The 18714-nt window shown below is 40.8% G+C and overlaps 1 protein-coding gene across 5 annotated transcripts in view; it reads left to right on the top strand.

The window, feature by feature from the left end:
- The window catches only part of LOC121505433 (E3 ubiquitin-protein ligase RNF123), a 252243-nt gene that overhangs the window by 15930 nt on the left and 217599 nt on the right, over nt 1-18714 (top strand). For all 5 annotated transcript variants that reach the window (XR_005991562.1, XM_041780775.1, XM_041780784.1 and 2 more), the window contains 10 exons: nt 110-214; nt 2393-2518; nt 2763-2855; nt 3192-3265; nt 4708-4825; nt 5217-5316; nt 7944-8005; nt 8679-8750; nt 13653-13773; nt 15949-16050. Coding sequence is in view for 4 of the 5 variants with exons in the window: in XM_041780775.1 (XP_041636709.1) it covers nt 110-214; nt 2393-2518; nt 2763-2855; nt 3192-3265; nt 4708-4825; nt 5217-5316; nt 7944-8005; nt 8679-8750; nt 13653-13773; nt 15949-16050 (973 nt within the window). In the remaining variant the exon portion in view is untranslated. The remainder of the gene's footprint in view (nt 1-109; nt 215-2392; nt 2519-2762; nt 2856-3191; nt 3266-4707; nt 4826-5216; nt 5317-7943; nt 8006-8678; nt 8751-13652; nt 13774-15948; nt 16051-18714) is intronic.

Genomic DNA, 18714 nt, shown 5'->3' on the forward strand with positions numbered 1-18714 from the left:
CCTTCTGATTCTGATGTTTGGAGGAAAAGTCAGCTATAATAGCCGTAGTAGTAAAGCAGTATGTCCCAGGTTTAAAGAGAACTTGTGCTGGTTAATGTCTGTGCTGCAGGAGGAGAGGCTGGTGGAGAAGGACTGCTCACTGTGGAGACTTCACGGAGATCCCACGGTTCTGGTCACTCTGGCTCACATCTTTAATCACTTCGCTCCACTCATGGTGAGACACCTTTCTCTGCTTCTGCTCTTTGTTTAGTGCTGAAACTTTGTGACTCTCCAGACCACGCTCATCTTATTTTGTTCTTGAAACGTCCACTTCTAACCCCAAACGATCACGAGCAGTGATGTGAAGTGAAAATAATTTAAAATTTAGGCTGGCGTCCCCAGTTTTTTGCACTTTCAGAAACTCACACTCAGTGTCAGAACACTTCTCACCAGCTTGAACTCTTAGTAAGCAAAGATGACTTCTGCTTTCCTCAGTAGGATCAGTATCTGTCTCTTATTTTTATGTTAATTTTGGGCTTTTATGGTGTTACTTAAGAGGATGGTGGATGGAGTCAGACAAAGGGATGAGAGAGTGGGAATGACATCCAGGTAAGGAGCCACAGGCCGTCTGCGTTCATGAGACAGGACCTTACTGCTAGGAAGTCTACACCCAACCCTAAAGCAATTTTTAAAGTGCCTTGTACATCCCTTTATTCAAGAACATATCAGCAAGAACACACTAAAACAGTGTAAAGGAATCCTGTCTTCATATTGGCAGCAGCTGTAGTTGCTCCATGAACACGGCAACAAAAAAACAGCACGCTGAAAATCCTTGACTCCATTAGCTTTTTTCTGAAAATTAGCGTAGCCTCAGACTGTGGGCACACAAATTTAGCTGGGGTTTAAGATAAAAGTCAATCATGTCCAGATGCTGCATGAATGCTACATGGGGTCGGGTAGCGGGGACAGCCATCAGGAATGAACAGGAACAGAGAAAAGTTAGTGTTGTATATCTAAGTGGAGCTGTACGCTGCAGTTACCATCAGAACATTTCTACATACTAAAGCAGTGTTCCCCATTTTTCCTTGGAGCCCCCCGACATGAACCTAAGAAAAGCAGAGCTACCCCCGGGACCCAAGAGAGAAGAAAAAGTGACACACTGCCCTAAAAAAATCAACATGATAAAATCCTAAAAAATGCCTATGCATGCTTTTCTTATCAGACGACCTTTGTATGAATGACTTAATAACTGCTGTATCAGAGTTTATGTCAGTATTTGCAAATCTAATTTTGGCAGCCCTAGAGACCCCAGGTTGGGAACCAACGTACTAGAGTATGATTTACCTGGAGAGGAGCTGATTCAGATTACTAATACTCAGTCCTGCAGACCTCCTAGTGTGGCCCAGATGAAGGTCAACCAGAGTCTAGAGGAGTCTAGTCCTGAGCTAAGAGTCTAGCTGAGCCCCCTTAACATCTAAAAACCCTCCTTTAGTCTCAAACAGTCTTTAATGTAAACCGTCATGTTCTGTTATCAGGATAAACCTTGTGGGCTGAGAGAGTGAGGAATGATGAGCCGTTCATGAACGAGTCTGTTCTACTAAATGACTCTTTAATGTGAGCCACTGTAGCTAGCTCCTGTTTGAGTGCCAGTTTCCTTTCCTCCATCCTTTCTCCTTGTTTAATCCACATTTAAAAAGACAAACTGCTGTCAGATGAAGAACAACCAGCTCTACTGGACTGAGCCACATGATCTGGATCTCTGAAGAGAGATGGATTTCCTGTTAGAGAGAGACTGGACAGACGTCAGCTGAGGAAACCTGGGTCAGAGTGTAATGAGCTAGACCAGGACAGAACTGGACTGGACCAAACCAGACCACATTGTGGAAACGGATCATATACACTCCGGAACGGCCTATTTCAGTTTAATTGTTGTTTTCAATAAATTGCTTACTCCAATTTTTTTTTTTTTTGGTCTCACTCCCATTTCTTCTTCTTGCGTTTTGAAGCTCTACTTAGAGCCTTCTTAAGATCCAACAGTGCAAAATGCAAATTCTTGCAATTTCTCAACTGATCTTAACATTTTGGTCAGGAGTATATGAATGAGGTCTGACACTGCTAGTCCAGGCTTTAGATGGAGGATTTTTCATTCCTTGATTTCTCTGTAAACTTTTATGCTTCCTGAATGTGTCACAAAAGTTTGAACACCTACCACATTCATAACCAGCTCCAAACATGGCTGTCTGGTAGTTTCTCTCTGCAGAAATCTCTCCTTGTTGCTGATCTGCAGTTCTCCATTGCTGTGTGACTTCAGTAGGATGCCATACTTTCATTTTCTGTTGTCGTTGAGGTTAGTTGTGATGTGTTTCCTCTATCTCTCCCTAAACTAAAGACTGTATTATTTTGTTTTTTACAGTGCAAAGTGTACCTGGTGGAGGACGTGCTGATGAACTTCCTGTTGGGGATTCTTGAAGGAGGAGGTTCAGTGGATGAACACCCGCTCATACAGCAGCTCCTCGACCTCTTCTGGCTGCTGATGGAGGTCAGTACACACATGCATTCAAGCATTCAGGCACATTTGTGTTCACATCTCACATTTATCAGCACGATACCCAACTATGGTTCACTTGAGCTCAAACTGATCTAATGAACCAGACTCTGAGGTGAAATGGACTCAGATCCAGTCCTGGCTCCCTAATGTGGAACCACCCGCTTCTGACGGTTTCATCTTTTTAACTCAGACATGTTGTCCCTGTGGAAAGGCTTAGCTTCATCTTTTTCTGCAGGACCATGAAGTGAACGAGTGTCTGAAACAGCTGATGATGTCTCTGCTGAGAGCTTATCGATTCTCACCGATCATCCCAGACCTGGGCTTCCAGGTAAGCCTGCACAGAGGGTCCTGGACCAGCAAGCTCTAACATGAAATACTAAAGTGACTCAGCTGGTTATTATTGCACATTTATGCTTTATGAATAAAGTGATGATGGTGGTTAAAGCTGAACTATAGACTCCTCTTCAAATGAAAGAACTAAGGTTTTGCTTCTTCCTGCTGTTAAAGGTTTTTCTGATTAAAAGTGAAATAAATAAATGAAGAGCTGTAAAGAGATCCTGACGTTAAGGCCTGTTTTAACCAAACACTCCTGACTGAGCAAACTTCTTTCTTAACAGGTTTTTGGGATTTTCATCCTCTTATTATCATGTTTTTCCTGTTTCAGATCCACTACCTGCGTCTGACCACCGCCATCCTGCATCATGAGAAGTCCAGGAAATACCTGCTCAACAACGTCCTATATCCTTCAGTTCTCATAGAGATAATTAAAGGGGAATTCTGTTTTATTATATCATTTTTAACCACAAACAGCTGTTCTATTTGAACACACATGTCTACAGTTGACATAAACGACTATTTAACCTTTTGTGGAGCGTGTGTCAAACACATCAGGGCAGGCACACCTAAACAGGAAGTCAGCTAGGGTTAACATAGAGCAGGGGTGTCAAACTCAATCACGGCAGGGGCCGTAACAAGGTCAACATTGAAGCATAAACCTTATTTTCACCACTAATGAATTATGGGAAAAAGACTTAGCACTGATGATACATGATGTTGAAATTAGAAACAGTCTAAATGATAAGTTTAAAGCTCAAAGTCTGAGATTAAAAGTCAAAATTATGCTTTTAAAAGCCAAATATAAAAATATATATCTCAATAAATGAAATATAAAGGTCATAATATGAAACACAATTTGGAGCCATGAGTTTAAGGTATAAATATGAAATAAAATGTTAAATTATGGTACTAAAAGTTCAAAAATGGGGTTTAAAAGTCAAGGCTAGGGGTTTAAAATGTCATAATTAATTTAAAAAACAATGATAAAAGTTAATTTTTAAAATTCTGAATCTAAAAGGTAAAAATATAAAAAGAATTTGAAATTGTGAGTTTAAAAGTTCAAAGTTTGTTCTAAAAGTCACAATCATGAATTTAAAGGAAAAATATGAGATAAATTTTTCAATTATTTGTCTAAAAGGTCAAAATAAGGGATTAAATGTCAAAGGGAGGAGTTCAAGATATAAACTAAGACTCAAAATTATGAGTCTAAAAGGTCAAAATATGAAATAAAAAGTCAAAATCATGAATTTAAAGGGTAAAATTATGAAATCACAAGTTGTAGAGGTATGAGATAAAATTCAAAATCACGAGTTTTTAATGTCAAAATATGAATTAGTCTTTAAAACTGAATCTAAAAGGTCAAAGTATGAAATTAAAAGTCAAAATAATGAGTTTAAGTCAGATTTGTGAGATGCAAAATTAAATATGTGTATGCCAGTAGTTTACATCATGATTGTGGTTGTGTGAACTGAACCAAAGTCAAAGAAATAACAAACAAAAATTGTATGTTTGCACAATATTTTGATATTTATAGAGAGAAGATTTTAGATTTTTTGAGCTGTAAGCCGTAACTATCAAGGATCTCATTTTGTTTTGTATGAGATGAGTCTAGAATATTTAGAAGTTTAACCTTCTAAAGTACAATCACAGGAAAAAATAAACTTTTCATGATATTCTTAGTTTTTCAGATTCCCCTGTATTTTCCTTCTGGGCTTCCGTACTTCAGACAGAAATGAAATTTTTTTTTTTGGTGGAAATCAGTAACAGCAAAGAAAATGTCTACGCTCAGTCGTTAGTTTCCAGTCTTATAAATTCAGTCTAAAGTTCTCTTTAACGACGCTCACCTTCGATGTTCTGCGGTCAGTCGTGTTTTTTTACATCAAGACCCCTCTGAGAGTGAAGGAGGCGGGGCTGGAGGAGCTCATCCCGACCACCTGGTGGCCGACGCACTTCGACAAAGAGGTAAAACTGCAGGCGTTGACACTCATCTTTAGGTAATAACAGTTTATAATGTAGAGACGGTGAAGGATGTGACTGGACTCCTCCGGTTTCCTGCCTTACTGACTCTTTCCTCCTCTTCCACATCCACTTACTGGTTTTATCTACCTCATCTGACATCTTTTACACTCCCAGTTCTTCCTGTAATGAGACATGTGATCATACTACAAACCCAGGAAGACTTGATAAAACTGGTTTTATGTTCTAAAGGAGATTTCAAGGTTCTTCAGACTGGAGGTTTGGTTTAATGCTGCTAACGTGTCTGTATTTGTTTGAAGGTCACTGATATCCTGATCTTTTTAATGTTTTTCCTCATATCTGATTATTGATTATTGACTGCTGATTGTCCTCTCAGGGTAAAGACGAGCGGGAGCCTAAAGATGAAAGTGCAGACGAGCGTCTGAGGCGGCGAGCGTACGAGAGAGGCTGTCAGAGACTGAAAAAGAGGATCGAAGGTTTGGCTTTGTTTAATTTAATCCATTCAGACCCAAGGATGCTAAAGTATACCCGTAAAACCACCCAAAGTGTTGTTTAAATAACCTCTAAAACACAGAACTTCAATGTTTATAAAAATCTTTATTCCTCTGCCTTTGAAGCAGACTGAGACATGAAACAAACACAAATAGATAAATAAATATTTTTAAAGTTTGAACCTTTGGCTTTAACACTAATTTATTGTGTTTGCCCTTAAGTCCAATAACATTGTTAAAATAATCAGCCATCTAAAATCATCCCCTTCTTCCTCCTCCTTCTCCCTCATCCACTGATCCCTGGCAGCAGCATCATGATCTGGGTCACTGTCCTAATGTTGTTGTTCTATGATTCACTGAATTCATTGCCAGAGGGGTCCAAACCCCCCAGAGGATTGCAAGATGCCTTTCAAAATACAAAGACCATTCTTTAGTAATTTAGAATAATATATTTTACTCATAGTGTACAAATATATTCAGAAAAATAGATTGGTTTAAAATAAAACTGTAGTTATTAGGTGGGATTATGCTGAAATGAAAGTGATTTAGAAAATGTTTAATATGTACAGTCAATATAAAAAGTATTGACCCCTTTGGTTCGTTTACCTTTGATATTTACTTTTATTGATTTTGTAAATCAGCCATGGTCAAAAGAATTTAACTTGTTGACAAGAAAAACCAACAAAATTCTCTTAAATGTCAAAGTGAGAACAGATTTTTACAAACTAATGTCAGTTAAATACAAATCTGTAAAATAAATGTAAAATAAGTGATTGCATGAATAATATCTGTGCTGAAACAAGCCGTTCTCAGATTTTCCCCTAATGATGTCATGTGGGGAGTTAGCCCCGCCCCCCAGGTTTGGTTGGCCCTCCCAGTTCTGCCCTCCTCTCCTGATCCTCCTCTCAGCTGATCAGAGATGTTTCTTAAAGTCCAGGATCCTTTCTCTGTGAGGAAGACCCTCCCCTTGGAGGCGAGGCCAGAGTCCTCCCTGGGAGCTCTTAAACACACATTTGGAACAGGCTAGCGAGTGTGCGTGATGACATCATTGGAAGGGTCACACCCATTTACACGGCGGTGGCAGAAATCAAAATGAGAGGGGCTATCAACAACTTTCACAATTTTTACTCAGCGCAGTCTACTAAGTTAACACATCATCATATAATCATAATATACATAATAATATGATCGTATAATCATATTGATCTTTTAATATAATGATATTATATAATCTCTGATATAATGATATTATATGGCGCTACTTTAACCCGTCCAGCTTTACTTTGATAATAAATAATGATGACAACATACTTATGGTAGAAACAGGACATTTAAAAGTGTACTGAGCACGCTAGGGCCTGATATTACACTTTTTATTTATTTTTTAAGAGAAGGAAAACAATGTGCATTGGATTGTGGGTAATTCCTTCACAGAGGATACATCCTTGAATGTGCATCCTTGGAAACTCTCTGTTTGAAGGACTCAGTCCTTAGAGAAATTTTGAGGACCCTGGAGACTGGAACAGTCGATGACATAGTATCCTTCAAACACGGCCGTTTGAGGATTCTTCCTTGGCTTTGAGAAACAGCTCAGGAAAGCCCAGCCATTAAGCGACATCCATGTACTGAGAGGGGCGGAGTCAGGGGCAGAGTCAGACAGCTCAGTAGCATTTAAAGCCACAGACACAGAAACAGCTCGTTCTGAGCAGGGCTGAGACAGAGGAGTTTTTAGAAGGGATGCACAATATTATCGGTCTGGTATCGGCAGATATCAAATTTCTGTCCGATATTTTGCCCGTGTATTTCAGCATTTATCGACTGTAAATTTTGTCCATATATACGAATAAACTAGTGGAGTTTTAGTCTGAACCAACAGACCTGTGTATTTTTCTTTATTTATCCTCGTTCTTAAACTTTAAAGTGTTTTTTAAGGACTAAAGTTTGTTTCCTTGGTCATCATTAAACCTTAAAAACAGCAAAAAAAAGGAGCACCCTCCTAACACTAAACTGAACGGAAGGTGCACGACCACAAAAGTTAAACTGGAAGCAGGAAGGTCAGCACTCAAAATGTCCTTTTTAACGTTTATTCAGGCATAACAGGCCACAACAGGCGCGTTTTGACACAAAGGTCTTCTTCAGTGTTGTCATCATTAAACCTTAAAAGTGTCCAAAAGGACTGATTTTTTTTTTTTTTTTGGAAAAGCATATTTAAATATCAATATCAGTATTGATATCGGCTAAAATGAATCTGTCAATATCAGCATATCGGATATCGGCAAAAATCCAATAGCGTGCATCCCTAGTTTTTAGACATGCAAAAATCCAATACTGGGGTGTTTTTTTTAAATAAACTTCACAGGCATGTTTCGGGGACCTCTGAGACTGATATAAACTTGTCTTAAAGGGTACAATATGTGACCTTAACAGTTAGAAATCAGCAGAATAATTCTCCTGTAGTTTACTGAACCCATCCAGACAGGCTGCTGTGGTATATTTATTCTCTGTGTGACTGTTTTTGTCTCTGCCTTACAAACTTCTCTCATGTATAAAATGCAGTTCTTAAAGTATTTTTATTTCCCGCTGAGCTGATCTGTCGTCTGTTTCTCTCTCAGTGGTGGAGGAGTTGCAGGTCCAGATCCTGAAGCTGCTGCTGAATAACAAAGACAAAACCACGGTCTGTACCACAGATTTATGTTTATTTCTCTGAAAGCTGACTTTAGAGGCGTTAGGATTTCAGGCTGTCTATTAGATTATGGAGGTCAAAGGTCAACAGCTGCACCACAATGCATTAAAAGTTTGGATTTCAGGATTTTCAGCTTCTTTCAGTGTTGAAGTGTCTGCTGGCTGAGGAGTTTAAGTGGAGGAGGATATGTTCTTTGTTTCTGGAACAGTTTAGTAAATCTGTTAACCGTGGGTCAGTGTCCACGGTCGATTCTGTTTGTGTCTAACAGTAAAAGATGGAAATCATTGTTGGTGAAGACAGTTATCTGTCTGCAGTGCGGCGTGCTCTTGTGCACGCTCGGCTGGCGTTGACCTGATTAAAACACTGAATCAACATCTTTGTGATTGGTTCTGGTTGATGTACTTGAGTATCTCTCCACACTACAGTGATGACAGTTAATTAAAACTCCTGATCACAGCCGTGGCTCCAACACATCGGGCCCGCTCGCCTGTCAGAGACTTGATGTTTAATTAATGCTCGTCAGACTCCAACATCCCCGGGAACTGTTCCTTTACGCCTCGCCGTCTCTTTTAGCGCCCGTCCTGTTTGTAGAAGCCGTGGGAAGCTGAGTTGACACAAATATCTCCATCTGATGATATTCTCTCTATCTCTGTGTCTCTATTAGGGTGACGCTTCCCGCTACATCTTCCTGAATAAGTTTAGGAAGTTTCTGCAAGAAAACGCCAGCAACAGAGGGGTAAGAAGAAACGCAGACGCAGCTGCTGAGTACATTTACAGGAGGAATCATTTATTTCTATTCTGGGATCAAACGGTATATTTAAGAGTTTTTGTTGCGCACCCGTCTAATGGGAAGGTATATAACACAATAATCTGTAAAAAGAATGCTTCTTCCCACCCTCATAGTCAGGGTCAGAGTATGAATTTAAGACCATTTATTTAAAATAATTCAAATTAAACAGATTACTCTCAATAAATTCAAACAAAAGGCTGGATACAAACTAAAGGGGCGATATAGCACTCAAAGATAAAAATAATCGAAAAACACGATAACCACAAAATACTACTTAATACTTCAAAAACAAGATCAGAGTTAAAGTCAACAAGATGTCAGATTTACCAAACACTAACAGAATCACACTTATCAATAATACCATGTTCTGGAGGCTGGAACAAACAAAGATGCTGCTGTCAGTGGTCCATCGGCAACTGCAGCCCTCCATATTTAAAAGACTGCCAACCAATCAGCCTCGCGTCTCACTGCCGCCAGCCCTGACTCTGTCAGCCAATCACGAAGCACCACCAGGGAAGATGACAAAGATCCACACACGACACACGGCACACTCAATCACAGACGAAGATCCACACAAAAACAGAGCACTCACTCGTACACAAAAGAACAATACAAAATACCACAGCAATACAATACGGCTACAGCCGTAACAGTTCTAAATAATAAATAAACATGTAAATGTATGAAACCTTGGAACTTAAAAAGAACGGGTTAACAAAATGTGTGACATAAAGAAGAGCCAGCAGGAAAAAAAAACAACTAATAAGTCAGGAGGAGAAAACAAAAACTCATTTTCAAACATTACAAATGATCAGTTTTTCCATTTTCGACCGTTGGTCAGATATCTATAGTTAATAATGATTCATGAGATTTGTAAGCACATGTGTGCAGTGAGTAATTTTGCATTTTTGTGGTCCATAATTATAGCGCGTGATTTCCACTACGACTTTTGGCCACGCAGAACCAAACCGAGCTGTGCAGATTTTCTTTTCTGTCACCTGTTTGGCTGCGCTGAGCCGTACTCAAAGCAAGCCAGTCCCACCTCCAAGCACGCTGTGCTGATGTCAAAGCTGTTCGCATAGTGGGATTTGCTGGGGGGATTTAACCAAGCGGTTAAACAGCCTGTTTTGACACTAGAACTAAACTGGTTTACAGCCTGGTTCGAAACACCAAACGTGTCCCATTGGTCAGTGTCTTACTGTGCTCCCACTGTACGGGGGGTGAATTTTTTTTGTACCATGATCGTTTGGATTATATTTAGGATGAAAGCTGATTGGTGCGTCTCATTTGAGTGACAGCTCAGCAGGCAGAGGCTCCGTTTCTGTTAACCAGAAGGCTAGCTTAGCAGGCTGACAGGAAGTGCGCTTAGTGGGTGGGCCGTTAGGTTGATCCAAAGTTCGGGTGAGACCGCGATTTCAATATGGAAGCCTCCACGGATTGGCTTCAAGAGCCGTTTGAGTCTGCCTGTTGTAAGCAGACGACTGACGTCACACAGGGTTTGTCCAGTTCTTTCTACAGTCTATGGATTTAACCCTTCTGCTACTGATGCCCCCCAATGATAGTTTTTCATCCCACGGAGGAGATCCATTCTATCCCTGCCTCTTTTCTAGTAGAAAGGTCGAGGCAATGGTCATCTGTTGTGCTGAGCCCCTGCTGGGCCCGACCCAGTGCTGACACACTGCTCCCCTTCTGTTCTCCATCTACCTGCATACTCTATGAAAACAGGTGCTGGCTGTTTTCAGGTATACGGACCCAGAGCACTGCTCCGTGCCGTCTGTCCTGGAGATCTTACAGTCCCTCCTGGATTCTGGATGTTCCCTGTCCACTTTCAGGGTATCTGCCATTTCGTCTAGTCACACTCTAGTTCTCAACAGCACAATCGTTTGCCACAGACTGGAGACCCTGTATTTGAGGGTGTTATAAGGGTGCGATCATCTTGCTGGATTCTGCAGCTCTGCAGTAAGGTTGGTATGTACTGGATTCCTCATGACCGTGTTGGTTTAAGTCATCTAGTGCTTGAAGCAATGCCTCTGGCGGTCAGGAAGGTAAAATAGAGCCGGAGGTTACATACATAACCATGATTCTATGAATCCTGGATGACCATCAGAGCCCTCACCAAATATCGGGATATGTAGACTTGTCTGGGTCGGCACGTGTCACGCATGACCTTGTTGGTGTAGCTACTCGATCTGTACATGTGCAATTTCATCCGGTGCTTGAAGCATGGCCAGTGGCGCTCATCCAGGATTCGTAGAACCATGGTTACATTAGCCGTGTTTCCATCAGTGGGTCCAGTTTGATTCAGTGCTCTTACTTGGTGGGTGGGCTGTAAGGGCATGGATGTGAAGTTCCATGCAGTGTGAGTCTGCTGGTCCAGCCGTAGAGTAGAAAGGATGAGAAACAGAAATCAGTAGGGAATAAGCAGTAAACAGCTTTATTTCAGCTTAAAGTGCTTTTAAAAAAATTACATCTTAATGATGTTAACTGCTGTCTGTGCAGGTCCTCAGCCGGTGGAATGCGTGTCTCGTTTTAAACCAGGCAGCCGCCTTAAAATTTATAAACATGTCCAACAACCACAGAGCAATGTTTTAAGAAGTTACCTAATGCTAGAAGTAGATTAATAACTAGTTACAGAAGAAAATAAGCTGTTCTAAGGCTTTTTCTGTTTAATTTCTTTTAACAGACCAGAGTGTTATCTTTTTACCTGACAGTTTTGACTGCTCACTTGCAGTCTTTCTGAGAGTGGTCACGTGATGTTGCTGTGACGTGTCTGGTCAGCTGATTTATACAGGTTTTGGCTCACTATGTGGAAAAGATACATGGACGACATTTTAGAAAAAATAAAAAAGGGACACACGAAAGAACTAATGGATCACCTGAACACTTTAGACAGCACAGGGAACATCCAATTCACACACGAAGAAGAAAAAGACAATGCAGTAAACTCTTTGGACATGAACATAACACACAGGGAGGATGGCAGCATCAAAATAAAAATACATAGAAAACCAACCCACACTGACCAATACCTCTTGTGGACATCAGAACATCCCATAGCTCACAAACTGTCTGTTGTAAGAACATTGTTTGACAGAACAAATATCATAACAGACGAACAAGACAAACAAGAGGAGGACAGACGCAGTCACAACGCACTTAAACAGTGCCAGTACCCAAGATGGGCAACACAGAAAGGCAAAAAACAGGTCAGGGAGAAGGAAAAACAAAACAAGCTGAACGGAAATCAAACGGACAAAAAAGTTCAGCATTGGTCACATTACCGTACATCAGGGGTATCACAGAAAAAGTGCAGAGGGCAATGAAAAACACGATATAAACACACCAGTAAAACCATATAAAAAACTCAGACAACTACTCTTCCACCCAAAAGATAGGATAGAACCGGCATACAGATGTAACGTCATTTATGAAATACCCTGCATGTCTTGCAATAAAACATGTTGGTGAAACAGGGAGGGCATTCAGCACACGAAAAAGGAACACAGATCAGAATGTGAAAAGGAAACAGGGAGAGCATGCACACGAGCAACTGAACACAAAGCAGAACAAGAACAACTCAAATCTGCCATTTCTGACCATTGCAAAAGAGAAAACCACATCATGGACTGGGATGGAGCAAACATCATTGGGACAGAGGACAACAAATGCCGTTGCTGGATAAAAGGCAATAGAAATACGGAAGCGTGCCCACAGGACTATCAACCAGGACGAGGGGGCTTTTTTGCTTTCACACACCTGGGATGCTGTCCTGAAGAGGTCAGACTGCAGATGGCGCTGTCATCCTGCCCCTACTGGTAGGAAGACAGCGCCAAAAACCTGTATAAATCAGCTGACCAGACACGTCACAGCAACATCACATGACCACTCTGAGGAAGACTGCAAGTGAGCCGTCAAAACTGTCAGGTAAAAGCGAAAACACTCTGGTCTGTTAAAAGAAATTAAACAGAATAAGTTACTAGTGGACCAAATGAACCTCACTGGACTATTACGGTCAATGTTCTAAGGCTTTGTATTCACAAAACTTCAGCATTAATTTATTTTCACATCCATCACAGATAGACCAGGCTGATGTGAGCCTTCAGGCTCTGCTTTGTGTTCTTAAAATCAGGTCCAGATAAATGCCAGGAAACATGATTTTTGGCCAGATATCAATATCCATAGACTAGGGAACAGTTTGGATCGCCATCAAGTCCAAATATCCCTGATTTAATCAGATATTAGTCAGTTTTTTTCCCATTTTCCCTACTCCTCACAGAGCAGACTTCCTTTTTTTGCAGTCTGGATCTGAACAACTGAGCAGCCGTGTCACATGCTGACGTGACTCCAGTACAACCTCCTATTGTTGTGTGTAGCTCCACCTTTTTGGTACGGGTAGGTAAGATTGGTACTCCTACGGAAGGGTTCCAAAAAGTGGGACGGTATGGAAACGCAAAAAATGTGTGCCGCACCGCGTTAGTCAGAGTTTTAGTCGACACATTAACACTGAAGTAAACAACAAATCAGCTTTACTCTTACCACTCAAACTCAGTCCTGACATCAGGATGTGATCTCTGGTCTCCTGCTGCTCTTAGCTGTGCTCCGGTGACCACTACTCCAAAATACATCAAGTGTCTAAGGCCATGAGTTAGCAAAACAAACAGAAACTAAAATTAAAAGAAGTTAAATAATGGACATTGCCCCAAAAATGCGGTCCTTTCATAAGTTGTCATCAGGATAAAAACATATAGACTCTATAGTAATTTTTAAAAATTCCTCTCTGCGCCACTGCTGTGTCCTCATGCTTATCTAGCAGCAGTTTAAGATGTTTGTGTGTCTGTGTTTATGCAGCATCCTACCGCCCTGTGCCCTCCAGAGTACATGGTGTGTTTCCTCCATCGCCTCATCACGGCGGTCAGAGCCTGCTGGGACGACAGCAATAAGACGAGTCCGGGCAGCATCGGCAGTGAAGGTACCGCGTTGGTTCTATTCTCCATGTGTGGACAGGTCACCTCAGTAAATGAGGAAATAGTAGAAAAGTTTATTTCTTTCAGTCATTCAGTTCAGTCACACTCACATATGAGAATGTTAAAGTCTTTATTTATCTGAATTATAATAATTATGGCTCACAGCTAATTAAAACACAAATTCAGCATCTCACAAAAAAATTTGAAAACTGTGAAAAAGTTAAAAATTGTAAACTAACGGTGTCACACTCAAATCAGCTAATTAGCTCTAATGTTTCCCTAGCCTTTAAATGACCTTTAGTCTACATCAGTAGCTACACAATCATGGAGAAGACTGCTGATGGACTCTAGTCCAGAGGACTCTAGTCCTGACTCCCCCACATGGAGGGTAAACTACAGAAGGTCACCGCTGAAGAGGACTGCTGTATCAAAGCATCTATGTACTGTTGATGGCACATAACCACAGCCTTCAGAGGACTGTCAGTCCAGTCCCACTCAAGGACTGGACTGGAGTTAGTGGATCAAGAACCACTACACAGACGGGTCCAGGACATGGACTACAAGTGTTCCCAGTGTCAAGCCAGTCCTGAACCACAGACGTCATCAGAGTCTCGCCTGGGCTAAGGAGTAAAAAAACTGGACTGTTGTGGTCCCAGTGGTCCACAGTCCTGTTTTCAGATGAAACTACATTTTTGAACTTCATTTGTAAATCCAGGTCCCAGAGTCTGGAGGAGGATCAGAGGGGTCCAGAATCCTTCAGGTGGTGAAGTCCAGTGTTTCCAGTCTCCACAGTCAGTGATGGTTTGGGGTCCATGTCATTTGTTGGTCCACTGGTCTTTTTCAAATCCAGAGTCCACGCTGTCAGCCGTCTACCAGGAGATGTTTGAGTCCTTCATGCAGCTTTCTGGAGGTCCTGATTTTCCAGCAGGACTTGGCACCTGCCCACCCTGCAGAATGTAGCAGAAGCTTGTTAAACGACGGTGATTACCGTCTACCTGCAGACCTGACACCCATAGAGCAGTGATTCTCAACTGGTGGGTCGGGACCCAAAACTGGGTTGCAACTGTGTGACTGAAAAAAAAAGGTGACAAAAGGCCTGAAATCCTTATTGTACATGCATCAATACCTTTTATTTTACCCTGCTTCTCTGTGAAATTGGTTGAATTTAAATGTTTGATAAATATTTCAACTTATTTATCTCTTCTTCTTGCAATGTATGGCTACTTTTCATGATAAAGAAGAAATTTTACAAGTTCTCTGTAAAATTGGCAAAAAATGATACATAATGATGGGGAAAGAGGGTATAAATTTGTCAGTTTTGTCCCTTTTCTTTTTCATATCGGGTGTTTTGGTCCAATCAAGCTCCAAACGGTGACATATCCAATTAACTAAACACGCATTGTTGAAAATGTTTTTGAAAACTTGGGTCTTGGATCTGACTGGTGGGTCCTGAGGCCCGACCTGTTGAGAACCCTTGTCACAGAGGATCTCTGGAAGATGAGAGACCCCAGACTCAACAATCCAGACCAGCTGAAGGCTGCTATCAGAGATCCTGGACTTCATAACCCCCCAGCAGGACCACGGACTGATCTGCTCCATGACACGAGCAGAGATGCAGGAATTCATGCAAACAGAACCCCAACAGAGTGTTGAGTGCATATCAATGAGCAAACTTTACAGAAGGCCCACATTTCTGCATTAAAAATCCTTTTTCTAGTTTCTTATGTAGTATTCTTTTTTTTTAAATTACTGAATATCAGGGTTTTTATTTTGCTGTGAGCCATAATTGTTATGATTAAAAGAAACAAAGACGTTAAATATTTCACTCTGTGTCTATTGAACTCATAATAATGAGTTAGACTTTTTGAATTGAGATAAATAAACTTTTTAATGATATTCTGATTTACTGAGAAGGACCTGTACATATGCTGTCTGCTCTATATGTAGATATACTCCTGTGTTTATAGTCTCCTGTCTGGGTCACTATTATGATAACTAAAACTGTCTAATAAAGGATGATGAAGATTCTTCTCTGAATTAGACGCTTTTACGCTGCTCCTATTACACCGCATAGAAACATTCAGCCTGTGTCTCTCTCTCCATCTTCCTCCGTCTGATTCCTGTCCTTATTTCGATTGAATAATCGTCTTATTTCTTCCTCTCTCCATGATTTCTTGCAGAGGCTTACGTCCCTCCTCAACTCTTCTACAACGGGAAGGTGGACTACTTCGACCTGCAGAGACTCGGAGGGCTACTGTCCCACCTGAAGAAGACCCTCAAAGGTTGGTGTTTCAGCTCTGCATCCTCTCACAGAGCTTTGGAGCGGTTTGGTTGAGACCAGTGGTTTTCAAAGTGTGGGGCGGGCCTCCCCACAGAGCTTCAGGGGAGGCGCGGAACCATAAACCAGAAAAAAGGTGATTTGCTTTGCTAAGCTCTGCTGTGCATGGAGCAAAATGGATAAACTTATAGTTACTATAGGGACTATGCTATAGAGCAGCGTTACTCAACCAAAGAGCCAAATTATTGAAAATACCTTTGCAAGAGCCACAATCTAAGAGGTGAAAAGAGGCAAAAACAGCTTGAAGTAGCAATGAAAATAGATTAAAGGTGGCAAAAATGGTCAAAAAGCAGCAAAAAATGGGGAGAAAAAGTAGCAAAATGGTCAGAAAGTAGACCAAAAAATGAGTGGAAAGTGACTTAAATGGGAAGAAAAGCAGTCAAGAGTGGCAAAAAAATTGTATAAAAAAGAGGAAACAAGTGGTATGTAATGGCAAAGGGTAGTTTAAATAGGCACAAAGTGGGATAAAAGTGGCAAAAATTGGGAAAAAGTTGCAAAAATGAGCAAAAAGCATTAGGAAAAAAGGATATTTAATAATGAAAGGTAGTTTAAATAGGCAAAAAGGTAAAAAAGGGCAAAAATGGGATAAAAGTTGAAAAATGGGAAAAAAGAAGCAAAAAGAAGTTGTAAAATGGCCCAAAAAATATGAAAAAGGGTATTTAATGGCATTCTAACTGAATAAGAGGGAAAGGTAGATGTTTAAGGACATTTGCAAACCAAAATATCCAAAATACATTAATGTTCAAAATGTTTAAAGATTAGACACAAATGTTTGAAATGTTGTTCAATTTTTTTGGACCCCCATCCTTTTTGTGGATGGGGGTCCACTGAATGGATCAGTTCTTCTTAGGGGAAGTTCACTCACACGCTTTGAAAAGCCCTGGTTGAGACTAAACAGACACTGCTGCTGGGTGTCTGATCTCCACTAGAGGGAGCCAGTGATCTGTGCTGTTCGAAACCTGAAGAGCGTCATGATTCTTCTTCACTCAAACAGAAGGGAGCAAGGAGGATTATCATGATGCTTCATTTTAATCTTCATGTTTTTATTTCCATCTTTTCCTCCTTTCATTATGAAGTTGTGCCTGTGCTGTCTGCTCAGTGAATACAAACGAGCCTGCAGACTTCATTCAGAGTGATTCATGTTTTTTTAATGGGTTTCATGGGGGCGCAGGCGGGCAGCTGTACTCAGGAGCCCGGCAGCCGTGTACATATTAAATGAAGACTAATACAAACAGCATGGATGGGCGTTTTCACACAGCTCTGTGGTTGTACGGTTGGGTAATGTGGATAGATGCTCCTTCTGCAGACTCACTGTACGAGCAGTAAGCTGCTCGATCAGGGACGCAGAAGACCGAGAGCCACGGCTGGAATCAATTACCTGCTGTAGCAGCTCGTTCGTTTCTATTTGTCCACAGAGCAGAGGCTGTTTTATTTACCGGCTGCTCCATCACACGTCCTTCAACGGTCAGTCAAAGCGGACGTAAAGACTGAGAACATGGAGAAGTCTCCATCAGACGGAGGCCGTTCTGTCAGACGGAGCTTTATTTGTTTCAGTCTGAAGTCCAGGAAGGAAATGTCCTTCTGCCAGTCTCCTCAGTCAGCAATGAAACATCTCAACAAATAAAGGATGGAACATCGCTCAGATTTAAAGTGGCCCTAAACAAAAATGACTCTGAGATTCTGAGAATACATTTTAAATAATGTCCTCAAAATGAGGAAGAAAGTCGGGATGCCACATTTATAGAGTTGTTATAGAAAGACTAAAGTTGTAGAAGAATAAAGACACTGAAAATAAAAGTCTGCCATGCTTTTCTGAACTAACCAGGAAACTAGTGCCATGCTTTATCTGGGTTTGAAGTAAAGAATTAAAGAGGGTTGGTCCCAGATATGTGGGCCTTACGTAGGCCACTGTCTGCCCTGCATAGACCCAAACAGAGGCGTATGGAGGTTGGTAGTAGGGCTGGGCGTTTAATCGCAAGTTAGATTAAGTTGCAATATGGCCCGCTGCAAATTTCAAATTGCAGAGGGTGCAATGTTTCTTTAACCTGAAAATACTAGTTTTAAAACCTTTTCTGCAGCAGAGATGTTATACATTACATATCATGCAATCATTTAAGTGCCATTTTTTTGAATAGTCTGCAAAAAATCTCATTTTCCTCATTTTTGTATGTTTTTCTTAAAGAATAAGGAAATAACATAAAAAATGATCGATCCTTTCCACAAGAGAATTCATATCCGATTTGCAATACGAGTCAAAATCATCACAATAGGTTTTTTTCTTTAAACTGATCAGCCTTTCTTTGATGTAATATTGTGCTGGTTTTAATATATAATGATTAAATGCTTGGATTCATTGGAAAGTATATAAGAATAGGAACTTAAGAAATAAACACAGATCAAATCGCAATCGCAATATTGGGGAAAAAAAAAATCGCAATTAGATTATTTTCCCACATTGTTCAGCTCCAGTTGGTAGTGGCTGCATGATCCCAGTGAGTCCTGAATGTTGGGGGGGCGGTCAACAACAGCAGGTCTGAGTCTGTGGTAATGGTCTTTTAAAACTCTAGGTGGCACTGTACACTGCAGTTATCATCAGAACATTCCTACA

Source organism: Cheilinus undulatus, linkage group 3 (assembly GCF_018320785.1).
Source record: "Cheilinus undulatus linkage group 3, ASM1832078v1, whole genome shotgun sequence".
In the NCBI taxonomy this organism is placed as follows: domain Eukaryota; kingdom Metazoa; phylum Chordata; class Actinopteri; order Labriformes; family Labridae; genus Cheilinus; species Cheilinus undulatus.